We start from the raw sequence: 27312 nt of genomic DNA, 5'->3' as shown, positions 1-27312 counted from the left end.
TCCGGGAGGCTCCCGTCTGCGGCTTCACAGGCCCCTCCTGTCTCCTTTCTCCCCGCGGCAGCCCCTCCGTCTCCGGCCTCCAGTGCGAGCAGCAATGCGGGGCGAACGGGCCCGGCCCGGCTCTCAGTCCCGCCCCCTCGCGCCCGCTCCCGCCGCTCGGCCCAGACGTCTCCCCTCCCCTCCGCCTCCGGCGCCTCCGGGCCCGTCGCCTCTCTCCTCACCCGGGTCCGAGCGGCCTCCCTCGGTGCACCGCCCTTCGCCGCCGGAGCCCCGCTCCCGGCTCCGCGCCCGTCCCGCTCCGGTGCCGCAGGGCCCCGCCGAGCGCGCGCCTCCCCGCGGTGGGCGGGGCGCCGGGCCGGCCGGGCGGTGGGAGGGCCCTCGCCGCTCTCCCCTCTCTTCCCCCGCCCGCCCGCCTCCCTCTCCCCTCCGCCCGAGCTCCCCGGTCCCCGGCACCGCCTCCTTCGCTCCGGGCTCCCCGCTCCCACGGCCGCCGCCGCGGGGAAGGAGAGACGGGGGTGGGGTCGGGAAAGGAGAGGAGGCCGAGAGCCGGGCGGCGCCCGGGTTCCAGGGCCGGAGGTCGGGAGGAGGGGAAGGTGGAGAGGAAGGCGGGGGAGAGACGAGGGGAGCGGGGAGGAGCGGCCGGGCTTGGGCCTTGAGGCGGGGACCGCGGGGGAGCTGGGCCGGCGCCGAGGTAAGAGCCGGGCCGGGGCGGGGCGGGGGCGGGGAGGTGGGGCCCCGCGAGGGCGGCGGCCCGGGGAGGCTGCGGGCGGTGCGGCGGCGCGATCCCCTCGCCCCTGGCCGCCAGCGCCGCCCCCGCTCCTCGCGGGAGCCTCCCGTTCCCGGCGCCGCGGGCCGGAGCCCGGAGGTACGGGGAGGCCGGCCCGGCCCGGGGCGCAGTGCCGGCCCCGCGGGGCTCACGCCGCCGCCTCTCGCTCAGATGCCGCCGCCGCCGCCGCTGCTGCTGCTGCTGCTGTTCCTCGGCCCGCAGGGCGCGGGCGGGGCGCAGACCCCCAACGCCAGCGCGGAAGGTGCACCCCCCCACCCCACCCCTCTGGGTCCCCGTCCCGGCCCCGCCAGCCTGGCCACCCCGTATCCCCGCTGCCCTTCGGCCACCCCGACGCCCGCGGGGCCCCTCCCTGCGGCCCGCGCGACGCCTCGGCTCCGCCCGCTCGGCCCCGTCGCCACCAGCCCAGCCCGTCCCTGGTCCTCCCGGCCCGTGGGCGCCTCTCACCCGCTCACTCCGCTGTCCTCCCGCTCAGCACCCCCCCCCCCCATCTCTCAGTCACTTTTCTCCGCACCCGACCGCTCCTTCCCTCCCCGCTTGTGGGCTCCGGACTCCGAGCCGAGTTCTGCTCGGTACCCCCCCCTCGCCCCCGTCCTCCCGGCCCTGGGACCCCGCCCTAGCCTCCCCCCGCGCCTCCCGCCTCCCCGCAGGCTGCCAGATCATACACCCGCCCTGGGAAGGGGGCATCCGGTACCGGGGCCTGACTCGGGACCAGGTGAAGGCCATCAGCTTCCTGCCCGTGGACTACGAGATCGAGTACGTGTGCCGCGGAGAGCGCGAGGTGGTGGGGCCCAAGGTCCGCAAGTGCCTGGCCAACGGCTCCTGGACGGAGATGGACACCCCCAGCCGCTGTGGTGAGTGCCTGCCCGGGCCCCACTGTCAGGACCGAGCCTCCCGCTGCCCCGCAGCCGCACCGGGCTCCCGGGGCCAGTGCAGACACATGCCCGTCGGCGGGACCTGCGGTGCGCGGCGAGGCGGCCTGCAGCCCGGGTCCCCTTTCCTCCACCGGACACCGCACATGGAGGCCACAGCCCGGTTATCCATCTTGGGAGTCCATTCTCTTCAAGGCTTATTAGTGCAGGTGATGCAGAAACGTTCTAAAGGATTGATCGCATTTCCGAATAGCTGTCTCTCATGCAGAGACTGCACACCCGGGAGTCCATCTAGCGTGAACACGAGGCACGTAACACACAAAAGGCCGATGTGGTCGCAGCTGAAGTCCCCGCCCTCCCCGCGCCGCCAGCACCGCCCACTGGAGAGCGCCTTTTGCGCGCTTAGAGCGCCCCCTTGGGCTCCTGCTCGGCGGCGCTGCCTTTTCTCCGGGGCCGTGGCTGCCGCGGGGCGCGGGGCCTGGGAGCCGAGGCCGGTCCTTTCCGCTCACGTCCTGCTCTGCGGGTGCTCGGGCCGTGCCCGCCGGCCGCCCGCCCCCCGAGGGGCAGCAGCCTCTCACCGGCCTCTCTGCTCCTGTCTCTCCACAGTCCGAATCTGCTCCAGGTCACATCTGATGCTGGAAAATGGGAAGGTGTTCCTGACGGGCGGGGACCTCCCAGCCCTGGACGGAGCCCGGGTGGACTTCCGGTGTGACCCCGACTTCCATCTGGTGGGGGCCTCCCGCAGCGCCTGCAGTCAGGGCCAGTGGAGCAGCCCCAAGCCCCACTGCCAGGGTGAGGGAGCTGGGAGCGGGTGGGAGGAGGAGGGCTCTGGGGAGGCGGAGGCCAAGGCCCAGCTTCTTCCTCACCCACCGACGGCCCCGGGCCCCCGCAGCCGCTCCCTCGGAGCCGGTGTTGGGTGGAGCTCCCTCTATGTGCCTTCCTCTTCCGTCTTCTGCCCCGGTGCTTGGCCTCACCTTTTCTCTTCTCCGTTAGGAGCCGCACCCTCCGGCACCCTCCTTAAGGTGTAAATTCCCGTTTTCCCTAGCCCCAGGCCCTTTCTAAACTTCGAACTTTCTATGCATAAACCGACCCCTCCCCACTTATTGGATAGCTGGGTTATTGTACGGACTCCGAAATAAATCACATCATACTTAGAGAAGTTAAGATTGGGAAGAACACATGGGCGGAAAGTTATCAGGATAAAATTAAAAAGGCTTAACACTGGGCCGAACTGTCAGCTCGAGGAGCCCCTGCCCCGCAGACAGCCCGGCCTTCCCGGTCCAGGCCCGCCGCCGGCCCCTGGGCGCCCCCCTCCCCGCAGCTCCGCCCCTGGGGTGCAGGCACACCTCGGCTTCCTCTGCCCTCGTCCACTCGGCTTCTCACCTAACTGTTGTGCAGTTTGTCTTTCCGTCCTGGCAGGTAGGAGGGAGCCCTCGAGGCTGCATTGGCCGCGGGGGAATGAGGCGGCCTGGGGCCTTGTGCTCTGACCGTGTGTCCGCGTGGCCACAGGCTTTGGTAAAATGCATGGGATATTTTAACAGCAACAGCTTAAAACAATTGTGTTTGTAATTGTTTTCTCTTAAAGCGAGACCCCACAATTTGTAACATTTAGGTTCCACCAATCAGGATCTGCCCGTGTCTTAGCTGTAGGCATTTGTCTCAGATTCTGTCGTCCTACGGAAAACCCCACACAGACCCAAGTCCTGACCCACAGCCCGCCTCGCTCTCCTCCCCAGGCACCCTCCCCCAGAGGCAGGCTCCCGCCCTCCCCGCCTCCGGCCCGGACAGGTGTGGGGGGCTGGGGGTGCGGCCGGGGAAGCCGGGCGCCGTGGTAACTCTTCTCTGATCCGTCTCTCCCGCTGCCAGTGACCCGAACGCCGCACTCAGGTGAGAGGAAAACCCCACGCGCCCACCCGCCCCCTCCACCCGCGACCGGCTTCTGCCGAGGCGATGGGATCCGTGTCCCCCCGCCCCCACCCCGTTCGCAGCAGCCCCTGTCCTGCCGGGTTCCCGCCTCCAGGCCCGGTTTTCTGCGCGGCCGCCTCCCCGCTCGGCTGCACTCCCCGGCGCCGCCTTCTCCCCGGCTCCCCGGCCCCGGCAGGGCCCCGGCTCCCCGTCCTCCCCCGGCTCCCGACCCCAGCACCTCCCTGCCCGGCCTTCACCTGAGGACGCCCGCCCCTCCTCGGCTTTCCCAGCCGCCCCCCTGCTCCCCCTCTCGCCTCGGCCCCTCCCGCTCCGTCCCACTTCCCCCCACCGCTCCCCCCCACCCCCAGCTGTCTGGTTCCAGAACCCTTCCCGGCGCGCGCCCTCCCCTCCCCTCCCCCACCACGCTCCCAGCAACCCCCCACTCTGTGGCCCGGCCCCTCCCCCTCCGCTCTCCTCCCCGCGGCCTCCGCCGTCCTGCTCGGCACGCTGCTCCCCTCCTTCCGGCCCCCCACCCCCTCCACGTACTTTCCTCCTCCCCGGGGGTCGCCTTCTCCCTCCAGCCCCTCCCCGCCCCTGCCCTCCCCTCCGCTCCGGGGTCCTTCCTCCGCAGAGCCCGCCTCCTTCCCCGCCCCCCTCTTCCCACCTCAACCCCCGCCCCCGCCGCGAGCCTCCGTGACGTCAGAGCCCCTCCCCGCCGCATCCCCCCACCGGGTCGGTCGGTCAGTCCGCGAGGAGAGTCCGCGGCGGCGGCAGAGCCGGAGCTGGAGCCGGGGGTGGGGAGCCCATCTTCCCTGCCTCCCTGAGGCCCTGGCCCCCTCCGCCCCACGCAGCCAGGGATGGAGGCGCCTCCGCGACGCCCGCTGCGCAGCCCTCTCCGGGACCGGTGTCCGCCCTGAGCGCGCTCCCCCAGCCGCGGCCTCCCGCCCCCTCCCCGCCATGGGTCTGGGGGGCGCCTGTCCCCTGCTGCGGTGGCCGCTGCCGCTTCTGCTGGCGCTGGCGGTGGGGGTGGCTCCGGCGGTGTGGGCCTCCCACTCGCCCCACCTCCCGCGGCCTCATCCGCGGGTCCCCCCGCGCCCCTCTGCAGAACGGCGCGCAGTGTACATCGGGGCGCTGTTTCCCATGAGCGGGGGCTGGCCCGGGGGCCAGGCCTGCCAGCCGGCCGTGGAGATGGCGCTGGAGGACGTGAACAGCCGCAGGGACATCCTGCCGGACTATGAGCTCAAGCTCATCCACCACGACAGCCAGGTAGCCCCGGGGCCGGGGGGGGGGGGGGGGGGGGCTTCAGTCCGACCACTTGGTTCCGGCCTGACCCCTCCCACGTGTGACCAGCGGGAGAAGGGCTGGGAGTGCAGGAGCGTGGGAGTCACGGGGGCTGGGGGTTCAGGATGAGGGTTTAGGGGTTCACGGTGGTTAATCCTGCTGCAAGGCAGACCCTTCTGCTCTCAGGGACCCACGGACGGACGCGCTTGGGTTTGGGGAAGCGGGATGATTTAGGGTGCCAGCTGATCCTGGTCCTCTGGGGAGTAAGCTAACCCTGGGATGGGTGTGTGTGTGTGTGTGGGGGGGGGTGTCAGGTAGGAAATGGATGGGGTCGCATTCACCACGGGAACAAGGCATCAGGTTGGAGCTGGAAGGAAAAGGGGCCGAATGAAGAGCATTTTGAGAGACTTGGGCTCTGGAGTTCGTTCATCCCCAAAACCAGAAGGGTCGCTGTGAGTCCCTCCCGCCCGGCCGGCGCAGGACGCCTGGGCTGTGGCTGTGGCTGTGGCTGTGGCTGTGGCTGTGGCTGTGGCTGTGGCTGTGGCTGTGCAGTGTGTGGCTGGGAGGCTCATTCGTGGTCAGAGACGCCGGGAGGATGAACTGGATTAGAGGCCCACAAGGGAGCCCCGCAGTGGCGGGGGCGGGGGAGGGCGGGGAGCAGGGTCCAGCAGCAGACGGGGGCAGGAGGGGGGTCCTGGGGGCAGGGAGGAGGGGGCAGGGAGAGCTGGCATGCCTGGGAGCTTGGGTCTTGAGCAGGTCTTCCCAGCGTCACAGCAGGTGGCCTCTCAGAGGGCGCGGGCAGAGTGGGGCAGAGTGGGGAGGGCGCCGGGATGGGAAGGAAGTCGGTCCGGGTGTGGTAGGGGCGGCTCCCCAAGGCTGTGGCCGGAGGAGGGAGGCTTGCGCTCACACTGATCTCTGACCTGTGCCCACTTAAGGGAGGCGGGGAGTGAAATAGAGCCCAGGGGAGGGCTGGCGACCTCACCTGGGGTGTGCTGAGCATTTACCTTCCTGCTTTAATCCACACCTAGCCACAGGTAAGTGAGCCAGGAGGGCAGACGTGGGGAGAGCAGGGCTGTCCGGAGCTTGGAGCCGGAGCTTCGGGTCCCGGGACAGTGCTTCTCCAACTTCAGTATTCCTAAGAATCACCTCCGCGCGTTGCTAAATGTACAGTCTGACTCCTGGGTTGGGGATGAATCCCAAGGACCTGCTTTTTACCAAGAAATCCCGCCCTTGCGGTGCCTGTGCAGCTAAACCCGGATGTGAGTGGGAAGAGCAACAGGCCACAGGAAGAGAGTTAGTGTCACTGGGAGCCGCAGGGGGGAGGCGGTCAGCTGGTGGGAAGGCCCAGCTCCGGAGAGCAAGAGAAGCACTTGGCTGTGGGAGGTGGGAGTCCAGGTGGGGTAGACTTTATGGTAGGACGCCTGGGGGGGGGGGTGCAGATGCATCCACCATACCAGGTGAGGCCCTGGAGGGGGGGCCCAGATGGGGGCCCTGAGAGAAGGGAGGAGAAAGGAGAAAGGAGCCAGGCAGCAGGGAGAGATGGAAAGGCAGACACACGGGTGTATCATTTCCCGTCTGCAAATCTGGGTCCTTGCGAGAGCAGAGAGCAGAGAGAGGCGGGCAGGAGGTGCTAGGAGGTGGGAGTCCGGTGGGAGGAAGCCTGCGGCTGCTTTGGGTGTGGGAGGGAGGGGGGTGAGAGCAGCAGGGGGGAGGTGGGCACAAAGGACAGACATCGAGGAGCACGCGTCGCCCTCTTTGTATGTGTCTTCCATGTTCTATATCCTCGTTCCTAACCACCTTCCTTCAGACAGGAAGGGGAGGGGCGCGGGGAGCTTTGGGGAAGCTGGGGCAGGGGCAGGGGTCACAGATCCTGGGAAAGATACACAAAGACGCCTGAGTGGGAGGGAAGAAGCACCTTCAAAAATCAGCCACTGAGTGGGCACTGAGCACTGCCCTTGGCGTGGGGGCAGGTGGGCGCTTCAGACTGCCAGCCCCCCACTGCCCTGAGCCCCCACAGTGTCCCGCGGTCAGGCCTCGTGCAGAGGGAGCAGGCTTTAGGGGGCCTTCTTTATTTCCTTGCAACTGGCTCCCCACTGAGCCTCCTGTCTGAGTCCCTCCGGCCTGGCTCCCCACTGGCTTCGTTGGGGCTCCAGCGGCTTTTGAAAGGTCATCTTTCAGAGGCGGCAGCGGGCAGTGAGGGGCCTCGGCTTCCCTGCCCCCCCCATCCTTTTCTTTTCAGGCTTTCTGTGTGGTTACTTTCCCATCCCCTTGCCTCTCCTCAGGCCCCCTAAAAGTCATCTCACTTCTTGAGAGTCATTCTGTTTATTCTCCCCAGTTCCTCCCTCATCCTTGTTTCTTCCCCCACGGCTGCCCCTGAGTCTCTTTTCCTATGGACCCATCAAAGGTCAGGCCCAGCAGGAGGGCTGGCTGCTGAGCAGGCCCCGGTGCACCTGCTCCTGCTGTCACTGGCCCAGTACAGAGGAGAGGGAGAAAAAGGAAGGTGGAGAGAGGGAGTTTGCAGATGTGAGGGAGGGGTTTTCATAAAATGGCTTTGAGGAGGCTGCCTGGGCCGTGGGGAGAGGTTATCCATTTCCTTCTACCCGTTGATGTTGGGGCGTGGGAACGTGGTAGGAAGCAGGCGTGCTGGAGAGAAGGTGGCCGGGTCTGGGTGAGCCGGAGGGGAGGGGTGTGGGCATGGTACTGCGGGTGGAGGGGAGGCTGTGGGTAAGCAGCAGCTGGAAGGCACTTATTTAACGGGTGAGGGGAACCGAGAAGACAGGAAACGACGCTCAGAGGCAGAACACGGCAGTAATGACAGAAGGGTTCAGCGGAGGGGTGGGTAGTTGGGGGAAGTAACTCGGTTTTGGGGGGAAATGGAGTAGGAGTTGCAAGGATGGGAGGAGCTAGGAGAGCCGACCCTCACTGCCCCCCCCCCCCCCATTTAGTGTGACCCAGGCCAGGCCACCAAGTACCTGTACGAGCTGCTCTACAACGACCCCATCAAGATCATCCTCATGCCCGGCTGCAGCTCGGTCTCCACGCTGGTGGCAGAGGCCGCCAGGATGTGGAATCTCATTGTGGTAAGAGGGGTCGGGTCAGAAGACAAGCCGTTTTTGGGGTGTGTTTAAGAGGATGGCTCCCAGGATTCAGAGCCCTTTGCAGACTAATCCGCCTCCTAGCACAGGCCCACCCTTGGCCGCCACTGGAAGGCGCTGGCGTCAGACTGCGAGGGTGTGCAGGCCTCTGACCATGGGTGCCCAGGGCGGAGGCAGAGGTGCTCGGAGAGAGCGGGCAGCTGTTGGCGGGGCCCATGGATGACGTCCCTGTTGCCCTCCTGCCCCTCGTAGCTTTCCTACGGCTCCAGCTCACCCGCCCTGTCGAACCGGCAGCGCTTCCCCACGTTCTTTCGAACTCACCCATCAGCCACCCTGCACAATCCCACCCGCGTGAAACTGTTTGAGAAGTGGGGCTGGAAGAAGATCGCCACCATCCAGCAGACCACCGAAGTCTTCACATCGGTGAGGGGCGCTGGGCACGGGCGCCCACTCCAGCTCCGGGCAGAAAGGGGTGACCTGGGACTCATTCTGGGAGAGACCTGGGTTCTTTGTCACAAGAGAACACATTCCCCGGGGCTGAGTGCATGTTCTTTCTATGCCAGAGGAGTGAGCACGTTGAATTTTAAGGATCCTTCAACTTTCTGGTTATAGGGCTCCCCCCCTTTGATGCTTTGTTCCCCAGACAGGTAGTCCCCAAATGACCCAGTTCTACTAAAGTAGGTTCACTCCAAAGTCGGGACACAATAAGGGAGAAAATCTGCGACAGGAACCAGGGAGGTAGCAGATTCGGAGGCACTCCAAGGGCTGGTGTGTGTGTGGATGGGAGCAGAGGGTGGAGCTATGAAGATGGCACGGGCATGGTGAGGGAGAGGGAGGGAGAGAAAGATGGAGACAGAGACAGAGAGAGGTAGAGAAGGGAGAGGGGGAGAGGAGACAGGGACAGAAAGATAAGTATGAACATGGGTCAGGTAGCTGACAAGGCCAGGCGGAGGGGAGGGGAGCTCGGTGAGGGAGAAGACAGTGGGTTTCTTCTCCTTTATTCTGTTCTTGAATCCTCTCTTTACTCTCACTTTCATGGTCCTTTAACACACACACACCCCCCCCCCCCCCTACACACACACTATCTTTTAGTGATTCAGGACACTCTTTTTTTGTCCTTTGTCTGCTCATGTGCCTCTTTTTTCTTTTTTTAAATAAATCTTTATTGTTCAGATTATTACAATTCTTCCTCCCCCCCCCCCATAGCTTACCTCCACCCGGTTCCCACCCCACCCTCTGCCCTTACCCCCACCCCACTGTCCTCATCCATAGGTGTACGCTTTTTGTCCAGTCTCTTCCTGCACGACCCACACCCCTTTCCCCCCGAGAGTTGTCAGTCCACTCCCTTTCTATGCCCCTGATTCTATTATATTCACCAGTTTATTCTGTCCATCAGGTATTTTATTGACTTGATTTTTAGATTCACTTGTTGATAGACATGTATTTGTTCTTCATAGTTTTTATCTTTACCTTTTTCTTCTTCCTCTTCTTAAAGAATACCTTTCAGCATTTCATATAATACTGGTTTGGGGGTGATGAACTCCTTTAGCTTTTTCTTATCTGTGAAGCTCTTTATCAGCCCTTCAATTCTGAATGATAACTTTGCTGGGTAGAGTAATCTTGGTTGTAGGTTCTTGCTATTCATCACTTTGAATATTTCTTGCCACTCCCGTCTGGCCTGCATAGTTTCTGTTGAGAAATCAGCTGACAGTCGTATGGGTACTCCCTTGTAGGTAACTAACTGTTTTTCTCTTGCTGCTTTTAATATTCTCTCCTTGTCTTTTGCTTTTGGCATTTTAATTATGATGTGTCTTGGTGTGGTTCTCTTTGGATTCCTTTTTTGGGGTTTTCTGCACTTCCTGGACTTTAAGTCTATTTCTTTCACCAGGTGGGGGAAGTTTTCAGAAGAAGAGAGCAAGATACTGAATACCTATTTCTTCAAATAGGTTTTCAGTATCTTGCTCTCTCTCTTCTTCTGGCACCCTCGTAATTCTGATGTTGGTACACTTGAAGTTGTCCCAGAGGCTCCTTACACTATCTTCATATTTTTGAATTATTTTTTCTTTTTATCTTTCTGGTTGGGTGTTTTTTTGCTTCTTTGTATTTCAAATCTTTGACTTGATTCTTGCAATTCTCTAGTCTGCTGTTGGATCTCTGTATATTACTTTTTATTTCAGTCAGTGTATGCTTAATTTCTAGTTGGTCCTTTTTCATATCCTTGAGGGTCTCACTAAATTTATCGGCCTTTTCTAGAAAATTCTTGAAAAACCTTATAACTGTGGTTTTGAACTCTATTTCCAGTCATTTGCTTTCCTCCATTTCTTTTATTTGTGACCTGTTTCTTTGTCTCTGCATTTTGGCTGCTTCCCTGAGTTGATAGAGTGGCTTTGTGTGCTGGGTGTCCTATAGGGCCCAGTGGCTCAGCCTCCCCAGTTACCTGAGGTGGACACTCTTGGTGCACCCCTTTGTGGGCTGTGTGCACAGTCTTGTTGTAGGTAAGCCTTGATTGTTGTTGGTATCACTGGGAGGACTTGACCTCCAGGCCAATTGGCTGTGAGGATCAGCTATGTCTACAATTGAAGAACTTCTGTGCTGGAGACACCCTTATGGGGCAAGACTTGTTTCAGTGGGGCTTTGGTGCTCACTGAGTCTGCCACCTGAGTGGTGTCCCTTATGGATCTGAGGAGTTTTAATCGGGATGGTCCCACTCTGACCCCTGGGTACACTGGCTCTTGGATCTCCAAGGAGGTGCTAATTTAGCCTCTGCCTGAGGCCACCCAGCAGGAGCTACGGAGAGATCTGCAGATTCCTCCTCTTTGTTTGGGTTTTGGAGGTGCCCAGATGAGGCCCAGCTGTGAAGCAATGCAAGCTGCTGTGGGGCCTTGGGCCTTCTTTTGGATGTTCTGGGTCTCTCTGACTCAGCTGCAGTTTGTTAGGTAAGTTTAGATTTCAAAGGACCAGGCCATTCATATGCAAAAGCCTCTGCGCTCAGCTTGGATGGGGCGGAGTCTCAGGGCAGAGCAATCAGCAATGGCTCCGTGCGGCGGGATCTCAGGGTGGAACAAACAGCTATGGCTTCCCGTCAGCCCTGCCCTAAGAGGCCCCCGGGTCTCAGTGTCCCTCGGTAATCACTCCAAGCACCTCTGAGAGAAAGCCGCCCTCGAGTTCCGCCTGCTGCCAGACAGTCCAGTTTCTCTCCGTATGAGTCTGGGTCCCAAGTCTCACCCGGAAGTGGAGTTCAGAGAAGTCGGGAGCTTTTGTCTCCCTCCCGATTGAAAAAGCCAGCCGCGTACTCGGTTGCCAGTGCGTGCGCGCGCCTCCGTACCTCTGCCTTCTGCAGCTCCTGTGAGTCTCAGTGTGCTTTTCTCTTTCCTTCTAGTTGTAGAATTTCCATTCAGCCAGCCTTCCTGTGGTTCTGGATGATGTCCATTTTGTCTTTTAGTTGTAGTTTTGAAGTGGTTGTGCGAGGCAGCAGTTCAGGTGTTTACCTATGCCGCCATCTTGGTTTCTCTCACGTGCCTATTGAGGTTGACATCATCCTGTCTATCCAGGCCCTGCCTGTCTTTTATGGTTCCTGTTTGCTGTCAGTGGTGAGAGGGCTGAGTGGGTGACTTGTCGGACACAGAGGTGCAGGAGGGCTCCCCGTGCACATCCTTGCTTGGAAGCTACCTCCCGAGACTCCGGGGCCATCCTCCGACCACTCCCACCCGGGGCAGAGGATGTTGGCGGAGGGAGGCTCGCACTGCCGTTCCTTTGTGGGTGTGCGATCCCAGGCCAGATCTCTGGTCTTCACCTGCTGTGCACCCGTGTTTCTGTCCCATTCCCACTGAAGACTTTGGACGATCTGGAGGAGCGAGTGAAGGAGGCTGGAATTGAGATTACTTTCCGCCAGAGTTTCTTCTCAGACCCAGCGGTGCCCGTCAAGAACCTGAAGGTGGGATGGCCGGGATGGCCCGGGGCACAGTGGTGGGTTGGTGAGAAGAGCCGGTGGGGCGATGTTGGTTTTCTGTTTTTACGTTGAGATGTAGTCGACATAACATCGTGTAAGCTTAAGGTGCCCACATGCGGGTTTGATACATGTAGAGATTGCAGTAGGGGCCCCCCTGGCGTGGGCTGATGCCCGCATCAGTCACCTCATCTTGGTTCTGTGAGACAGTAGCCTCTCCTGGGAAGCTTATCTCCACATTCCAGACGACATTCACCCACTCCTGCTGAACAGACCGTGCACACCGCCCTGGCGGGAGGCCACAGCGTGCAAGCCCCCGCATCGCCCTGGCACTCAGGAGCTGTTTCTCCCTCCTTCCTACAGCGCCAGGATGCCCGCATCATCGTGGGACTTTTCTATGAGACGGAAGCCCGCAAAGTGTTCTGTGAGGTGGAGTTGGAATCTGGAGAGGGAGGGACTGGGCGGGCTCTGGCCCTGGGCGCTGCTGGGGCCTCCTCCATGGCTCTGCTGAAGTTGATAGCAGATGATCTGAGGTGATGATTAATAGTCTGTCCCCGTCGGTTGGCTCTGACTCCACCTCTTGGCTTCTCACACACATGACACTTTCTCCAGATCTCATTTTTCTACCACTGTGTTTCCGGGGGTCTGTAGCCCCAGTCTTTCCTTACGGGCTGCAAGAGGCCACTTGAAAACAGAGACTGGGAGGAGGCGAGCCTTTCCCGCTCCCCGCCTGAGACCTGCAGATTTCTCGTCATTTCTCCCTTCCCTGATTCCCCAGAGGCCGGATAGTGACGCACGAGACAGGACCAAAACACAATGGCAGACCCAGTCCCCTCCTCTGCATCCAGGTGTACAAGGAGCGGCTCTTCGGGAAGAAGTACGTGTGGTTCCTCATTGGGTGGTACGCGGACAATTGGTTCAAGACCTATGACCCGTCCATCAACTGCACAGTGGACGAGATGACCGAGGCGGTGGAGGGCCACATCACCACCGAGATTGTCATGCTGAACCCTGCCAACACCCGCAGCATTTCCAACATGGTGAGAGGTGGGGGCTCAGCGGCCGGACCGGGCAGCGGGGAGCACTGAGGGAGCCTTGAAGGGGAGGGGAGCAGGCGGCCTGTGCCCACCTTGAACTTGTTTATATTGTTTCCTCTGCATTCCACTTCTGCTCTGACTTCCTTGGGCAAGAAAGAGAGGCAGTGAGGTGGTGCGATGAGGGTGGTCTGCTGAGTGGAAGGGCTGTTACCATGGAAACAAGGAGCTGTTGGCAAGAAGGGAGCTGAGGGAGAGGTGTTAATAACAGATGCTGCACACGCAAGCACACCTTTAAGGAGCACCATTCTGGGCAGGAATAGAGTTCATTTTCTTGGTGGCTTCAAAGCTTTTTTCTGGCTGGTGCTCAATCAGCAGTTCTCCTCTTTTGGATAATCCTTCTAGAATTTCAGGTGTAAAGGGACTTTAGAAGTCATTCAGCCCCAGCCCTGCAGGTGAGGGCCACAGGTGAGGGTGTGAGGGGAAGAGGCACTACATCATTTTTTTTAAAATTTTACTTATTTCAGAGAGGAAGGGAGAGGGAGAGAAAGATGGAAACATCAATGATGAGAGGGAGTCATTGATCAGCTGCCTCTTGCACACCTCTTACTGGGGATTCCAGGCATGTGCCCTTGATTGGAATCGAACCCGGGATCCTTCAATCCGCAGGCCAATGCTCTATCCACTGAGCCAAACCAGCCAGGGCAAGGCACTACAGCGTCAGGAATACAGAGTCTTGGGTGAGCTGGACAGGACTACCTAAGTGTCTGCTTATTGTGCCCAGGGCGGTCCCAGGTCTGGAATGCCTGCTTTGGGCAGCAAGCTGAGGGTGAGGTAATGGTTATAAAGCCCCCAAATATCTCGTTAAAACAAAGTTGTGGTAGTAATTGCTTTTGTGTAGTAAACCAGGAGCTTGATACATAATTTTAGTGATCCTCACAGCAGTACTCATGTCAGGTTTTCATTTCCATTTTATAGGCCAGGAAACAGAGTCAGAGAGGGTAGTGACCTACTGTCCAGGCCATGGAACCGTGGGTGGGCAGACTCGCTCCAAACCTGTGCCCCCATCGCCTTCCGGGGAAACCAGGAAGTCTGACTAAAAAATTCCTGCTTTTCTTGGCTGACACTTTCTGAGCGAGAGAGAAAGGAGATTTGAGAAGTTGATCCTGGCAGTGGATTGTGCTTGAAGGCCCACTTGCCGTGTGGACTCTGCCTATGGACACGGTTCTGGGGCGTTCTGAGGGGTTCTGTGTGTGAGGCATCTTGGTTGGAAAGTTCCCTGGGAAAATTCTGAAAGGTCACTTGACCCGGGAGTCGTCCTCGAGAGCCTGGGGAAGTGGAGGAGCTGTAACTGAAGTGAAAGGCTTGTTGGTGCCCTGAGCCCAGAACCTTGCAGTTGTGGCTTCTGCCTCCTAACAGGGAGCTGGGGAGCCCCTGCCCGGAGCAGGGGTGTGGGTAGGGGGTGCAGGGACTTCTGGGCTTTGGAGCAGAGTGAATTTTGGGTGGAGGTCTTCTTTCTCTTGGTCTCTAGAGAAAGATGCTGCCTGCCTTCGAGCTCCCAGGCTCTAGGGACACCAGGCCTGCTCCGTAGCCTGAAACACCAGGGGAGAAGCCCGATTTTCCAGAGGAGAAGCAGCCATGACACTTAACTAGGGAAGAGACTGTAGGCGAGTTAAACGGACCCGGAGAGGTGGATCAGAAGCAAGGGTCGTCTTAGGGGCCCAGAGTCATGGCGACGTAGAAAAGGAGCCGCGTGGGTGGCCGTGAGTCGAGGTGACTAGTCCTGAGCGCCCAGAACTGCCCGGCAGGTTGGTGAGTGTGCAGGTTACTGGCCTCTCCCCTCGGGAGTTCTGGTTCCGGAGGTCTGGGTGGGCCGCCGGGCTGACGTCTCTGACACGTTCCTGGGATGTTGATGCTTCCGGCTTGGGGACCGTATTTTGAGGACCACTGGTTAGGGCGGTGGTTTTCAACCAGAGGTTGCAACGTCTAGGGGTGATTTTGGTTGTCACAACTGCTGTCTAGTGGACAAGCCAGGGATGCTTCCAAAGCACCCTACCCTGGCCGAAACCGGTGTGGCTCAGTGGACAGAGCGTCGGCCTGCGGACTGAAGGGTCCCCGGTTCGATTCCGGTCGAGGGCATGTACCTTGGTTGTGGGCACATCCCCGGTGGGGAGTGTGCAGGAGGCAGCTGGTCGATGTTTCTCTCTCATTGATGTTTCTAACTCTCTCTCCCTCTCCCTTCCTCTCTGTAAAAAATCAATAAAATATATTTAAAAAAAAACAAAAACAAAAGAACACACACCCTCCCCTGTCCCAGACAGTCCCCGGCAACGGAGAGCTGTCCTGTGCGCCCACCGAGGAGCCTGGCTGAGGAGCCAGCCGAGCGCAGCGGGGAGAGCGGCGCTGGGGAATGGAGATGGCTCTGGGCTAGAGGGGCCAGTGGGTGGTGGGAGGAAGATTGTGAGTACAATGAGTAAATTCTTTCTGTTGTGGCTGTTAATCCTCACCTGAGGATGTTTTTCCATTGATGTTTAGAGAGAGTGGAAGGGAGGGGGAGAGACACATGGATTGGTTGTCTCCCTCACCCACCCTGACCAGGGCTGGGGATCGAGCCTGCAACTGAGGTACACGCCCTGGACAGAAATTGAACCCGGGACCCTTCAGTCTGTGGGTGGAGGCTCTATCCACTGAGCCAACGAGGCTGGGCTAAATGAGTAAATTCTGACAGCAATACGGGTCCCATCAGATCTGGAGAAAATACAGAATGAAACTTACCTCATTAGATACATGTTAGGTCTCTGTGGAGCATCCACTCTTACATGCAGGAACTGCCAGACAGGGCTGCTAAATAGTTTCATGGATTTGAACTTGGTGACGTCACTCATTTCTACGGGTTGTGGATTTTTGTTCTGTTTTCCTTGAGCGGCCTGGTAACGTTTTTATTTGAGAAGCGCAGCCATGCCTTTGCTGGCCCGAGCGGAGCCGTTTCTGGTAGCTGGTTAAGTGGGCTCGGGTGCCAGCAGCGGCGGCCCGTGGCGGGAGGGGCACAGCGAGCGGAGGGGTGAGTCCCTGCCCGCCGGTGGCCTTCTGACAGTGCTTACTTCGAACTGCGGAGTGGATGGACCTGGAGGCCGAAGGGCACGGGGACCCTGCCCGGTGGCCCAGTTGCTTAGAGCGTTGTCCTGGCATGTAAGGTTGTGGGTTTGATCTCCGGCCAGGGCACATAAAAGCATCCCAAGGATGTATATACAAGTGGAACAGCAAATTGATGTTTCTCTCTCCCTCTCGCTCTAAAAAGTCAATCAAAGATTATTTTAAAAAGCCTCAGCCCGCTGCTGTCCTCTCGGCGGCACCGGCTCAGGGACTCGGGCTGTGGGTGCTGCTGCGCAGCTGGACTTTTCTGTGCCTGTTTCCTTCTAAAAGGGCCGTGCACCGCATTTAAAGGCGAAGTAAGTGATGCATGTACCTTAGAAAAGTGCCTGGTGCTTACAGACGTTGTAAACGTCAGCTGTTGTTATTACTATTAACTATTCTGTGTAGGGAGGCATGGTATTAATAAAGCATTTCAACAAAAGAATAAGAAATTTGGTGATTTGATAACGCCAAGGTCGCGGGTTCGATCCCCGTACAGGCAACCAAAAAAAGAAAAGAAAAGAAAAAAAAGAAATTTGGTGATTTGAAAGAGTCTAAGGTGATTTTAAGGATTCAGTCTTATGTGCTGGGAAGTGTTACGGAGTGAGGAAAATCGAGCTTTTGGTCTTAGATATTACTATTATTTTTTATATTGTTTAAGTATTACATATATTAGTACATATATCTCCTTTTTTCCCCCCATTGACCTTCCCGCAGCCTCCCCTACCCCCTGTCACATGCCCTCATCCCCCCCCCCCCCCCGTGTCTTGTGTCCATTGGTGTGCTTATATGCATGCATACAAGTCCTTTGGTTGATCTATTTCCCCCCCTCCCCAACAGTTCCCAGCCTTCCTGCTGTAATTTGACAGTCTGTTCAGTGCTTGTGGGGTTTTTTTGTGTGTGTGTGTGTTTTTTTTTTTTAAAGAGAGGAAGGGAGAGGGATAGAGAGTTAGAAACATCGATGAGAGAGAAACATCGATCAGCTGCCTCTTGCACACCCCCTACTGGGGATGTGCCCGCAACCAAGGTACATGCCCTTGACCGGAATCGAACCTGGGACCTTTCAGTCCGCAGGCCGACGCTCTATCCACTGAGCCAAACTGGTTTCGGCTGTATCTGTCTTTTTGTTCATCAGGTTATAATGTTCTTTATTTTTCATAAATGAGTGAGATCATGTGGTATTTTTCTTTCATTGACTGGCTTATTTCACTTAACATAATGCTCTCCAGGTCCATCCATGCTGCTGCAAATGGTAAGAATTCCTTCTTTTTTATAGCAGCGAAGTATTCCATTGTGTAGATGTACCATAGTTTTCTAATCCACTTATCTGCTGATGGGCACCTAGGCTGTTTCCAAATCTTAGCTATTGTAAATTGTGCTGCTGTGAACATAGGGGTGCATATATCCTTTCTGATTGTGGGATATATTCCTAAAAGTGGGATCACTGGGTCAAATGGGAGTTCCATTTTCAGTTTTTTGAGGAAACTCCATACTGTTCTCCACAGTGGCTGCACCAGTCTGCATTCCCACCAGCAGTGCACGAGGGTTCCTTTTTCTCCGCATCCTCTCCAATACTTGTCGTTTGTTGATTTGTTGATGATTGCCATTCTGACAGGTGTGAGATGGTACCGCATTGTCGTTTTGATTTCCATCTCTCGGATAATTAGTGACTTTGAGCTTGATTTCATGTGTCTCTTGGCCTTCCTTCTGTCTTCTTTCGAAAAGATTCTATTTAGGTCCGTTGTCCATTTTTTATTGGATCATTTATCTTCCTTTTATTAAGTTGTATAAGTTGCCTGTAGATGTTGGAGATTAAACCTTGATCAGTGATAATATTTGCAAATATGTTCTCCCATACAGTGGGATTTCTTGTTGTTTTATTGATAGTTTCTTTTGCTGTAAAAAAGCTTTTTATTTTGATGTAGTCCCATTTGTTTATTTTCTCTTTAGCTTCCATTGCCCTAGGGGCAGTATCGATGAAGAAGTTCTTTTGGCATATGTCTGAGATTTTGCTGCCTGTGGATTCCTCTAGTATTTTTATGGTTTCCCGCCTTATGTTTAAGTCCTGTATCCATTTTGAGTTTATTTTTGTGTATGGTGTAAGTTGGTGATCTAGTTTCATTTTTTTGCATGTATCTGTCCAATTTTCCCAACACCATTTATTGAAGAGACTGTCTTGACTCCATTGTATGTTCTTGCCTCCTTTGTCAAATATTAATTGAGCATAGTGGTTTGGGTCTATTTCTGGATTCTCTATTCTATTCCATTGGTCTATATGTTTGTTCTTGTGCCAGTACCAGGCTGTTTTGAGAACAGTGGCTTTGTAATACAGCTTGAGGTCTGGTATTGAGATCCCTCCTACTTTATTCTTCTTTTTCAGGATTGCTGTGGCTATTCAGGGTCTTTTTTTATTCCAGATGAGTATTTGGAGAGTTCTTTCTAGGTCTGTGAAATATGCTGTTGGTATTTTAATGGGGAGTGCATTGAATCTGTAGATTGCTTTGGGTAGCATGGACATTTTAATGATGTTGATTCTACCAATCCATGAACATCTGTTTACGTCTTCCTCTATCTCTTTTATCAGTGTCCTGTGGTTTTCTGTGTATAGGTCTTTCATCTCCTTAGTTAAGTTTATTCCTAGGTATCTTAATTTTTTTTTGGTGCGGTGATAAAAGGGATTGCTTTTTTAGTCTCTCTTTCTGTAAGTTCACTATTGGTATATAGAAATGCCATAGATTTCTTGGCGTTAATTTTGTATCCTGCTACATTGCCGAATTCATTTATTAAGTCTAATAGTTTTTTGATGGAGTCTTTCGGGTTTTTTATGTACAATATCATGTCATCTGCAAATAAGGACAGCTTTACTTCTTCTTTTCCAATTTGGATGCCTTTTATTTTTTCTTCTTGTCTAATTGCAATGGCTAGTACTTCCAGTACTATGTCGAACAGGACTGGTGAGAGTGGGCATCCCTGTCTTGTCCCTGTTCTTATGGGAAATGGTTTTAGTTTTTGCCCATTGAGTATGATGTTTGCTGTGGGTTTATCATATATAGCTTTTATGATGTTGAGTTATGATCCTTCTATTCCCACCTTGTTGAGAGTTTTTAATCAAAAAAGGGTGTTGGATTTTGTCAAATGCTTTTTCTGCATCAATTGATATGACTCTGTGATTTTTATCTCTCAATTTGTTTATGTGATGTATCACATTTATTGATTTGCGGATATTGTACGATCCTTGTATCCTGGGATAAATCCTACTTGGTCATGGTGTATGATCTTTCTGATGTACTGCTGGATCCGATTTGTTAGAATTTTTTTGATGATTTTGGCATTATGTTTTTGAGGGATAGTGGCCTGTAATTCTCTTTCATTGTGTTGTCTTTATCTGGTTTTGGTATTAGGGTGATGTTGGCTTCATAGAAGAAGCTTGGAAGTGTTCCTTCATCTTGAATTTTTTGGAATGGTCTGAGGAGGATAGGTTTTAGTTCTTCCTTGAATGTTTGGTAAAACTCTCCTGTGAAGCCGTCTGGCCCCGGGCTTTTGTTTGCTGGAAGCTTTTTGATGACTGCTTCAATTTCTTCCATAGACACTGTCCTATTCAACTGTTTAGATTCTTCCTGATTGAGTTTTGGAAGGTTATATTTTTCTAGGAATATGTCCATTTCCTCCAGGTTGTCCAGTTTGTTGGAATAGAGTTGTTCATAGTATTTTTTAACAGTCCTTTGTATTTCGGTGGGGTCTGTTGTTATTTCTCCTCTTTCATTTCTGATTTTGTTTATTTGGGTCCTCTCTCTTTGCTTCTTGGTGAGCCTGGCTAGAGGTGCATCGATCTTGTTTATCCTTTCAAAGAACCAGCTATTGGTTTTGTTGATCTCTATGTATTGTTTCTTTCATCTCTATGTTGTTTATCTCCACTCTGATCTTTATTATTTCCTTCCTTCTGCTTACCCTGGGCTTTTCTTGTTGCTCTCTTTCTAACTCTTTGAGTTGTAGGGTTAGGCAATTTATTACCATTGTTTCTTGTTTTTTGCAGTAAGCTTGTAGAGCTATGAACTTCCCTCTCAAGACTACTTTTGCTGTGTCCCATAGATTTTGGATTGTGGTGTTTTCATTATCATTTGTTGCCATGATGTTTTTTATTTCTTCTTTGATCTCTCTGGTAACCCAGTCATTGTTTAATAGCATGCTGTTTAGTCTCCATGTGTTTGATTTTTTTGGATTGTTTTTATTGTAGTTGATTTCCAGTTTTATGCCACTGTGATGTGAGAAGATGCTTGATATGATTTCTATCTTCTTGAATTTGAAGAGACTTTGCCTATGACCCAACATATGGTCTATCTTTGAAAATGACCCATGTGCACTTGAGAAGAATGTATATTCTATGGCTTTGGGGTGAAATGTGAAGATGTCAATTAATTCCATGGTTTTGAACTCTATATCCAGTTGTTTGCTTTCCTCCATTTCTTTCATTTGTGACCTGTTTCTTTGTCTCTGCATTTTCGCTGCTTCCCTGAGTTGGTAGAGTAGCTTTGTGTGCTAGGTGTCCTATAGGGCCCAGTGGCTCGGCCTCCCCAGTTACCTGAGGTGGACACTTTTGGTGCACCCCTTTGTGGACTGTGTGCACAGCCTTGTTGTAGTTAAGTCTTGATTGTTGTTGGTATCACTGGGAGGAATTGTCCTCCAGGCCAATTGGCTGTGAGGATCAGCTGTGTCTACGATGGGAGAACATCTGTGCTGGAGACAGCCTTATGAGATAAGAGTTGCAAAATTTCAAAATCCTCTGTGCTCAGCTTGGATGGGGCAGAATCTCAGGGCAGAGCAGACAGCATTGGTTTCCCGTCAGCCCTGCCCTAAGAGGCCCCTGGGTCTCAGTGTCCCTCGGTAATCGTTGCAAGCACCTCTGAGAGAAAGCCGCCCTCGAGTTTTGTCTGCTGCCAGATAATTCTGCTTCTCCCCAAATGAGTCTGGGTTCCCAGAAACTCGCCCAGAACTGGAGTTCAGCACATTCGGGAGCTTCTGTCTCCCTCCGGCTTTAGAAAGCCAGCCGCTCACTCAGCCGCCCGTGCATTCAGCAGTCAGTCCTCTCTGTGCGCGTGCGCCTATAGACCTCTGCTTTCCTCAGCTCCCCTGAGTCTCAGTGTGCTTTCTCTTCCTGACAGTCCAGGTTCCCCCCGAACGAATCTGGTTTCCCCAAAGTCTCACCCGGGACTGGAGTTCAGTGCAGTCGGGAGCTTCTGTTTCCCTCCCGCTTTAGAAAGCCAGCTGCGCACTCAGCCGCCTGTGCACTCAGCCACCCATCCTCTCCGCGCATGCGCGTCTGCAAACCTCAGCCTTTTGCAGCTCCTCTGAGTCTCAATGTACTTTCCTCTTTGCTTCTAGTTGTAGAATTTTCACTCAGCCAGCTTTCCTGTGGTTCTGGGTGGTGTCCGTTTTGTCTTTTACTTGTAGTTTTGATATTGTGCGAGGCAGTAGTTTAGGTGTTTACCTATGCTGACATCTTGGTTTCTCCTCCTCTTGGTTCTTACTCATATTATTGAATTTGTCTTCCATTTTTTTCAGCCACCTTATGACCATTTTTCTGAATTCTTTCTCTGACAGGTTGTTTGCCTCCATTTTGTTTACTTCCTTTTCTGGTGATGCCTGCTTTTCTTTCATATGCGGGCTGTTTCTTTGTCTCCCCAGGGTCTCTCTTCTCTGGGTGTCTGGTTATGTAGTTCTCTCTCTCCTGCATTGATTTAAAGGCACAAAATACAACACAACCAGGTACAATGCACAAGGCACTGAACAGAAATGTATTCACGATATTAATAACCCCCAATAAAGGTGACCACCAGAGAAAGGCAAATTGGAGGCTAGGAGAGAAAGAAGAAGAGAAAAGAAAAAAAAGAAAGAAGTGCCAAAATGAAATTGGGAAAAGGAAAAAAAAAATAAGAGAGAAAAGAAAGAGAATAAGAAAGAAGAGGGGAACACACTATATATATGGGGAGAAAACTCCAATAGAACAGCTACTAATTCCAACAAGTGCCAGCAACAGGTACATGGAGATGGATGCAAACTACAAACAACAACTAATATCAAGCGAGGCAAGGGAAAACAGAAGCAAAAAACAAACAAAAACAAAACAAACAAAAAAAACAAAAGAGAAGAATTAGCAAAACAATCTTCCAAACAAGCATAAAAAATGATATAATCAACATTCAAGCAAACAACAACAAAAGGACGGAGAGAAAAACAATTTTTTTATAGTTAAGACAGCGAGAGAGAGGTGTGTATGGATTGGAAATTAGACATATAAGAAGGGTGAAATTTTAGCAAGGGGTAAATAGAAAGAATAGGGAAAATCTAAAGCAGGAAAGGGTTAAGATAAACAGGACAACAAAAGGGGAAAAGTGAGTGATGGCATGAAGGTAGAGTTGAGATAGAGTAAAATGATGCTAAGGGAAAGATGAAAATAGAATATAGAACACTAATCCCAAAGTAAAATAAAGAGGAAATAAAATGACTTAAAAAAAAAAGGTAAAATAGTAGTAGTAATAATACTGATTGAAAATAAAGATGTAATAATTAAAAAGGTAAAATCAACTGAGGAAAAAAGAAAAAAATTAGTTTCTTAAGTAAAAGATGAAAAAAAATAAAAAATAAATAAAAATAAAAGAAATGTGCAGTAGTGAAGGTCATTCCCTTCCTCTGCTGTTGTGTGTGGCTCGCCTGTTTCCTAGTCAGGACAGTATTGCAGTTCCCTGCGTTCCACTGCTCCTCAGTGGTGTAAGCCAGTCCTGATTTTTAAGCAGGCGGTGTGTTTTAATTTCTTATATTCCTTTATTTGTGTTTACACAAGAGTCTATTTGTGATTCAATCCCTGGGTGGCAGTGTTTCTGGGTTGACCTCCGCGTCTATAGGTCCTCTCTAGCCAGTGCTTAGATCCTGCTTTCCCTGTGGCACTTAATACCCATTTGGGGGAGTGGGCTGCCCCAGAGCTGGTTCTCTGATGGTTATTCCCTGCTCTGATCCCCAGGTTCCAGAAAAACAACTTTCCCCTGCAGTCTCTTAGGGTGTCCCCAATAGGGTGATCCTATGTATTGGGCTTAGCAATCAGAAGCAAGGATTTAAAGAGGAAAAAAGCGTAAGTGTGTGAACTCCGGGGCTGCCCGCACGTCTGTGCAGTCTTTTGTCCCCCTGGGTCCAAGCAGCCAGCACACTTTTACCATTTTTGGGCTGTCCCTCCGCATAAGATCAAAATGGGTTGCTTTTTAGAGATCCCTTCTGTTAGCAGCTCTGAGGACCCCCTTCCACATTCCCGGATCACTCCAGCCCCAACAGCCACAGACTTTTCTAGGCACAGACTTCCCCGGTCCTCCGGCTCCCGCAGTGCGCACATTTCTCTCTCCCGCCGGGACGAGAGACCTCACCTTACCCCCGGCGAAATCTGACCTCTCCGTGGTGGGGTGTAGAGCTCCTCTGAATCTGCGTGTTGGTGCCAATTGGGGACCAGTGTTCTGGGGCTCCCAGCTGTTTGTTTGGTGGTTGCTGCAGTTGTAGATTTTCAGGCTTCCGATAACATCCACTTTCCCCTTTAAGATGGCGCGGGCTCCGCGTCGGAGCCGGTCACTCCGGGAGGGAACCCAGCCGCAGTGGGGGCTGCCCGGTCAGGGGAGCCCCGTCCAGCAGTCCCCCACCATCTCCTGGAGTATAGCTGTCCCTCAACTCGCCAACAAACACTGCCCGTGCGACCCTCAGCTGTTCTTTCTATCTGCTTCGGGACACGTCTGTCTATTCCGCCGCCATTTTTTTGAGTTGATATTTTTTTATAGTTTTTTTAAACAATGTTCTTATTGATTTCAGAGAGGAAGGGCGAGGGAGAGAGAGAGAAACATCAGTGATGAGAGAGAATCATTTTTTGGCTGCCTTTTGCACGTCCCTCCTGGGGACTGAGCCCACAACCAGGGCATGTGCATTGACCAGGAATCGAACCCTGACCTCCTGATTCATAGATTGATGCTCAATCACTGAGCCACACCAGCTGGACAACAAATACATTTTTTTAAGCTATTCACTGAGCAATGTCTTTTTTAAAAATATATTTTTATTGATTTCAAAGAGGAAGGGAGAGGGAGATAGAGATAGAAGCATCAATGGTGAGAGAATCATTGATTGGCTGCCTCCTGCATGTCCTCTACTGAGGTTCAAGCCCGAAACCTGGGCATGTGTCCTTGACCTGAATTGAACCCAGGACTCTTCAGTCCGCAGGCTGACTCTCTATCCACCGAGCCAAACCAGCCAGGGCCTTACTTTATTTCTTAAAGCAGCTCAAGTTCACAGCAAGACAAGTGGCAAGCGCAGAGATTTTCCACATGTCCCTGCCCTCACACACACACAGAGCCCCCACTGTCAGCATGCCCGAGTGGCCCCTGATGCACCTACATTGACAGTGTCATGAGGGCTCACTCTTGCAGTTGTGCATTCTCTCTCTCTCTCTCTCTCTCTCTCTCCCCCCCCTACGGAACCATACAGAGCATCTTCAGTGCCCTAATCCAGTGGTTGGCAAACTGCGGCTCTCGAGCCACATGTGGCTCTTTGGCCCCTTGAGTTTTTAGCAAAGGCCAGCTTAGGAGGACCCTAATTATGTTAATAACAATGAACCTACCTATATAGTTTAAGTTTAAAAACTTAGGCTCTCAAAAGACATTTCAGTCGTTGTCCTGTTGATATTGGCTCTGTTGACTAATGAGTTTGCCGACCACGGGCCTAACCCAATGGACATCCACCTGGAGGTCACCGTGCTGGGTTCTGAGGAAGGAGAGAGGTGGGGCCTGGTCCTGCCCTCCCGGGCGGGAGAGCCAGCCTGTCTGTCTGCAAAGCCAGGCTGTGCCCGCGGCACCACACTGCCCGGCCTTTGCGTTTCCTACTCCTTTGTGTCCAGAAAGTTGACTAGAAAGCAAAGTGGGCGGGGCCTGGGGAATGAAGACTCTTCATTCATTTCCTCAGGGTGAGTGTATGTTCACATATTCAAATCTAACTGGTACCCCTGTCTTACCTGGGCCTTGCCGAGAAGGGCCACTGAGTGTGGTTTTGGGAGGTAGGGAAGGGCAGGTGTGATTTTCTCCATTATATGGGAGACATCTCAAAACACTTAGGGGAATTCACCTCTGGTCAGCTAGCGAAGAGACTGCCAGGTATAGGAACTCGGGTCTCTGGCCCATTTCATGACAGAGGTAAAGGAACTGTCATTCTGTTATTCAGCTTTCTTGGAAAAAGAGGATTTCCAAGAAAAAGGGCTGGAAGGGGTGTGGGTAGGGATGGAGTAATAGACCGTGAAGCTGTAGGGTGATGTCCGCAGGCCCAGACTGGGGAAATGCCTGAGAGTCCGTGAACGGAACGCCCGGGCGGCGGAGGCCCGCACTGAGAGAAGGCCTCCTGCGGACAGGGTGGCGCCACCGCCTCTGGTCTTTCGGACCCGGACGGCTGTTTGGCCGGGCGAGCTCTGCTGGGAAGGCTGAAGCTGAGGGCACAACCATTCCCTGGCTTTGCTTTTCTCTCCACATTCCAACCTCCATTTATCGCGCACAGTGTCAGCTCTGTGCGTGGTCCTGAGCAGCTGTGCACACGAAGTATTGGCCCCAGCTGCTCCCTGCCCTGGTCTAGTGGCTTCGGGTGTAAAGCAGACACGGGTGTAGCTAAAGGTTTTACGTGTACACTCACTCAACCTGACAGCAGGAACGTAAACCATCGATTCAAGTCAAGATGTTGGAACCAGAAGCCGTGTTACCCGGCCCTCCCCCACGCCAACGCTTTCCTCCCTAGACATCCCAGGAATTTGTGGAAAAACTGACCAAGAGGCTGAAGAGACACCCCGAGGAGACGGGGGGCTTCCAGGAGGCCCCGCTGGCCTACGACGCCATCTGGGCCTTGGCCCTGGCCCTGAACAAGACGTCGGGAGGCGGTGGCCGCGCGGGCGTGCGCCTGGAAGACTTCAACTACAACAACCAGACCATCACCGACCAGATCTACCGGGCGATGAACTCCTCGTCCTTCGAGGGCGTCTCCGTGAGTGCAGTGCCTCCCTCACACTCGCCGTCCTCCTGAGAGAGCCTCCGGGGGCATGCCTGTTCTCTCTCGGCTGCCTCCCTGCAGCAGTTGGTCTCAGGCCACGGAGTGGGGACCCCAAAGCCACCTGGGACTAGAGGGGCAAAGCCCTGTCCCATTGCTTTCAGCCCTCTCATTCCTTTTTAGCCCAGATGTTTATGTCAGATAAGAATTGTCGGGCTTTGAAAGAGGAAAGAGATCATTTGCTTATTCCGTTAAAGTGGGGAATCCACCCAGGGACTCGGTGACCCGCTCAGGCCACACCCCCCGGAGCCAGGCTCCTGGTGCTCGGTGGGGATTCTTCCATCCAGATCTCATGGTGAAGCTTCTCAAAAGAAGAATGTTTCTGAATCCAGGGTATGGGTATCTGGGGTGTGTCCTATATGCAGGCCAATGCCATAAATAGAATTCAGAACCTCAATTAGCTTCAAAAACAGCAGCATTCAAAGTGAGGCCCGAGCTCCCTCACGCTTGCTTTTATCCCCTTGTGCCTCCGCCTGTTCCTCTCCCTCAGGGCCACGTGGTGTTCGATGCCAGCGGCTCTCGGATGGCATGGACGCTTATTGAGCAGCTCCAGGGTGAGCCGGGGGGTGGGGGAGGCGAGGGGCAGGTGGGCTGGGCTAGGAAACCAGGAGACACCACAGGACGGCCTTGGTGCCTCGCTCCTCCTCTTCAGCTGACCCCGGGGACGGGGACGGAGAGCAGCTCGGTGAGGGTGGGTTCTGTGAGCTGCAGTGGTCCGCATTGGCTCCATCTGACTCAGGAATTCCCTTTGGTGGCTTGGCTTGAGGAGTTAATGACCTGCGGCTTGCATACCCATAGACTCTAGGAAACCTGCTATTTTTTTTTTTTTTCAGAGTTAATTTCATGAGCATATTTTTTTTTTAATTGGTTTTTAGAGAGAGAAAGGGAGAGCAAGAGAGAGAGAGAGAGAGAGCGATGTGAGGGTCAAACATTGATCGGATGCCTCCATTGAGCCAGGAATTGAACCCATGAACCTTTGGTCCAAGGGCCAATGGTTTAACCACTGAGCAACTGGCCAGGGCAGAAACCTGTTACTTTTAAAGGGAACTTACAGAATTTTCTTGCTACATACGTAAGTAAACATTCTTTTTTGTTGTTGTTGTTAATCCTCACCTGAAGATCTTTTCCATTGATATTTTATGGAGAGTGGAAGAGA

General features: G+C 54.1%; 1 protein-coding gene across 1 annotated transcript in view; it reads left to right on the top strand.

Annotated features, from left to right (window-relative positions):
* The first annotated feature begins 423 nt into the window (after positions 1–423).
* GABBR1 (gamma-aminobutyric acid type B receptor subunit 1) overlaps positions 424–27312 on the top strand; it is a 34179-nt gene continuing 7290 nt past the window's right edge. The window contains exons 1-13 of the mRNA XM_054721966.1: positions 424–691; positions 938–1028; positions 1435–1638; positions 2263–2448; positions 3523–3543; positions 4667–4827; positions 7788–7922; positions 8190–8360; positions 11770–11871; positions 12247–12312; positions 12732–12923; positions 25851–26093; positions 26647–26710. Coding sequence (XP_054577941.1) covers positions 938–1028; positions 1435–1638; positions 2263–2448; positions 3523–3543; positions 4667–4827; positions 7788–7922; positions 8190–8360; positions 11770–11871; positions 12247–12312; positions 12732–12923; positions 25851–26093; positions 26647–26710 — 1636 coding nt within the window. The 5' untranslated portion in view covers positions 424–691. The remainder of the gene's footprint in view (positions 692–937; positions 1029–1434; positions 1639–2262; positions 2449–3522; positions 3544–4666; positions 4828–7787; positions 7923–8189; positions 8361–11769; positions 11872–12246; positions 12313–12731; positions 12924–25850; positions 26094–26646; positions 26711–27312) is intronic.

This window comes from Eptesicus fuscus, chromosome 10 (genome assembly GCF_027574615.1).
Source record: "Eptesicus fuscus isolate TK198812 chromosome 10, DD_ASM_mEF_20220401, whole genome shotgun sequence".
Lineage (NCBI taxonomy): Eukaryota > Metazoa > Chordata > Mammalia > Chiroptera > Vespertilionidae > Eptesicus > Eptesicus fuscus.
Note: the sequence above shows the minus strand (reverse complement) of the source record. Positions and strands in the feature narration are given on the sequence as shown.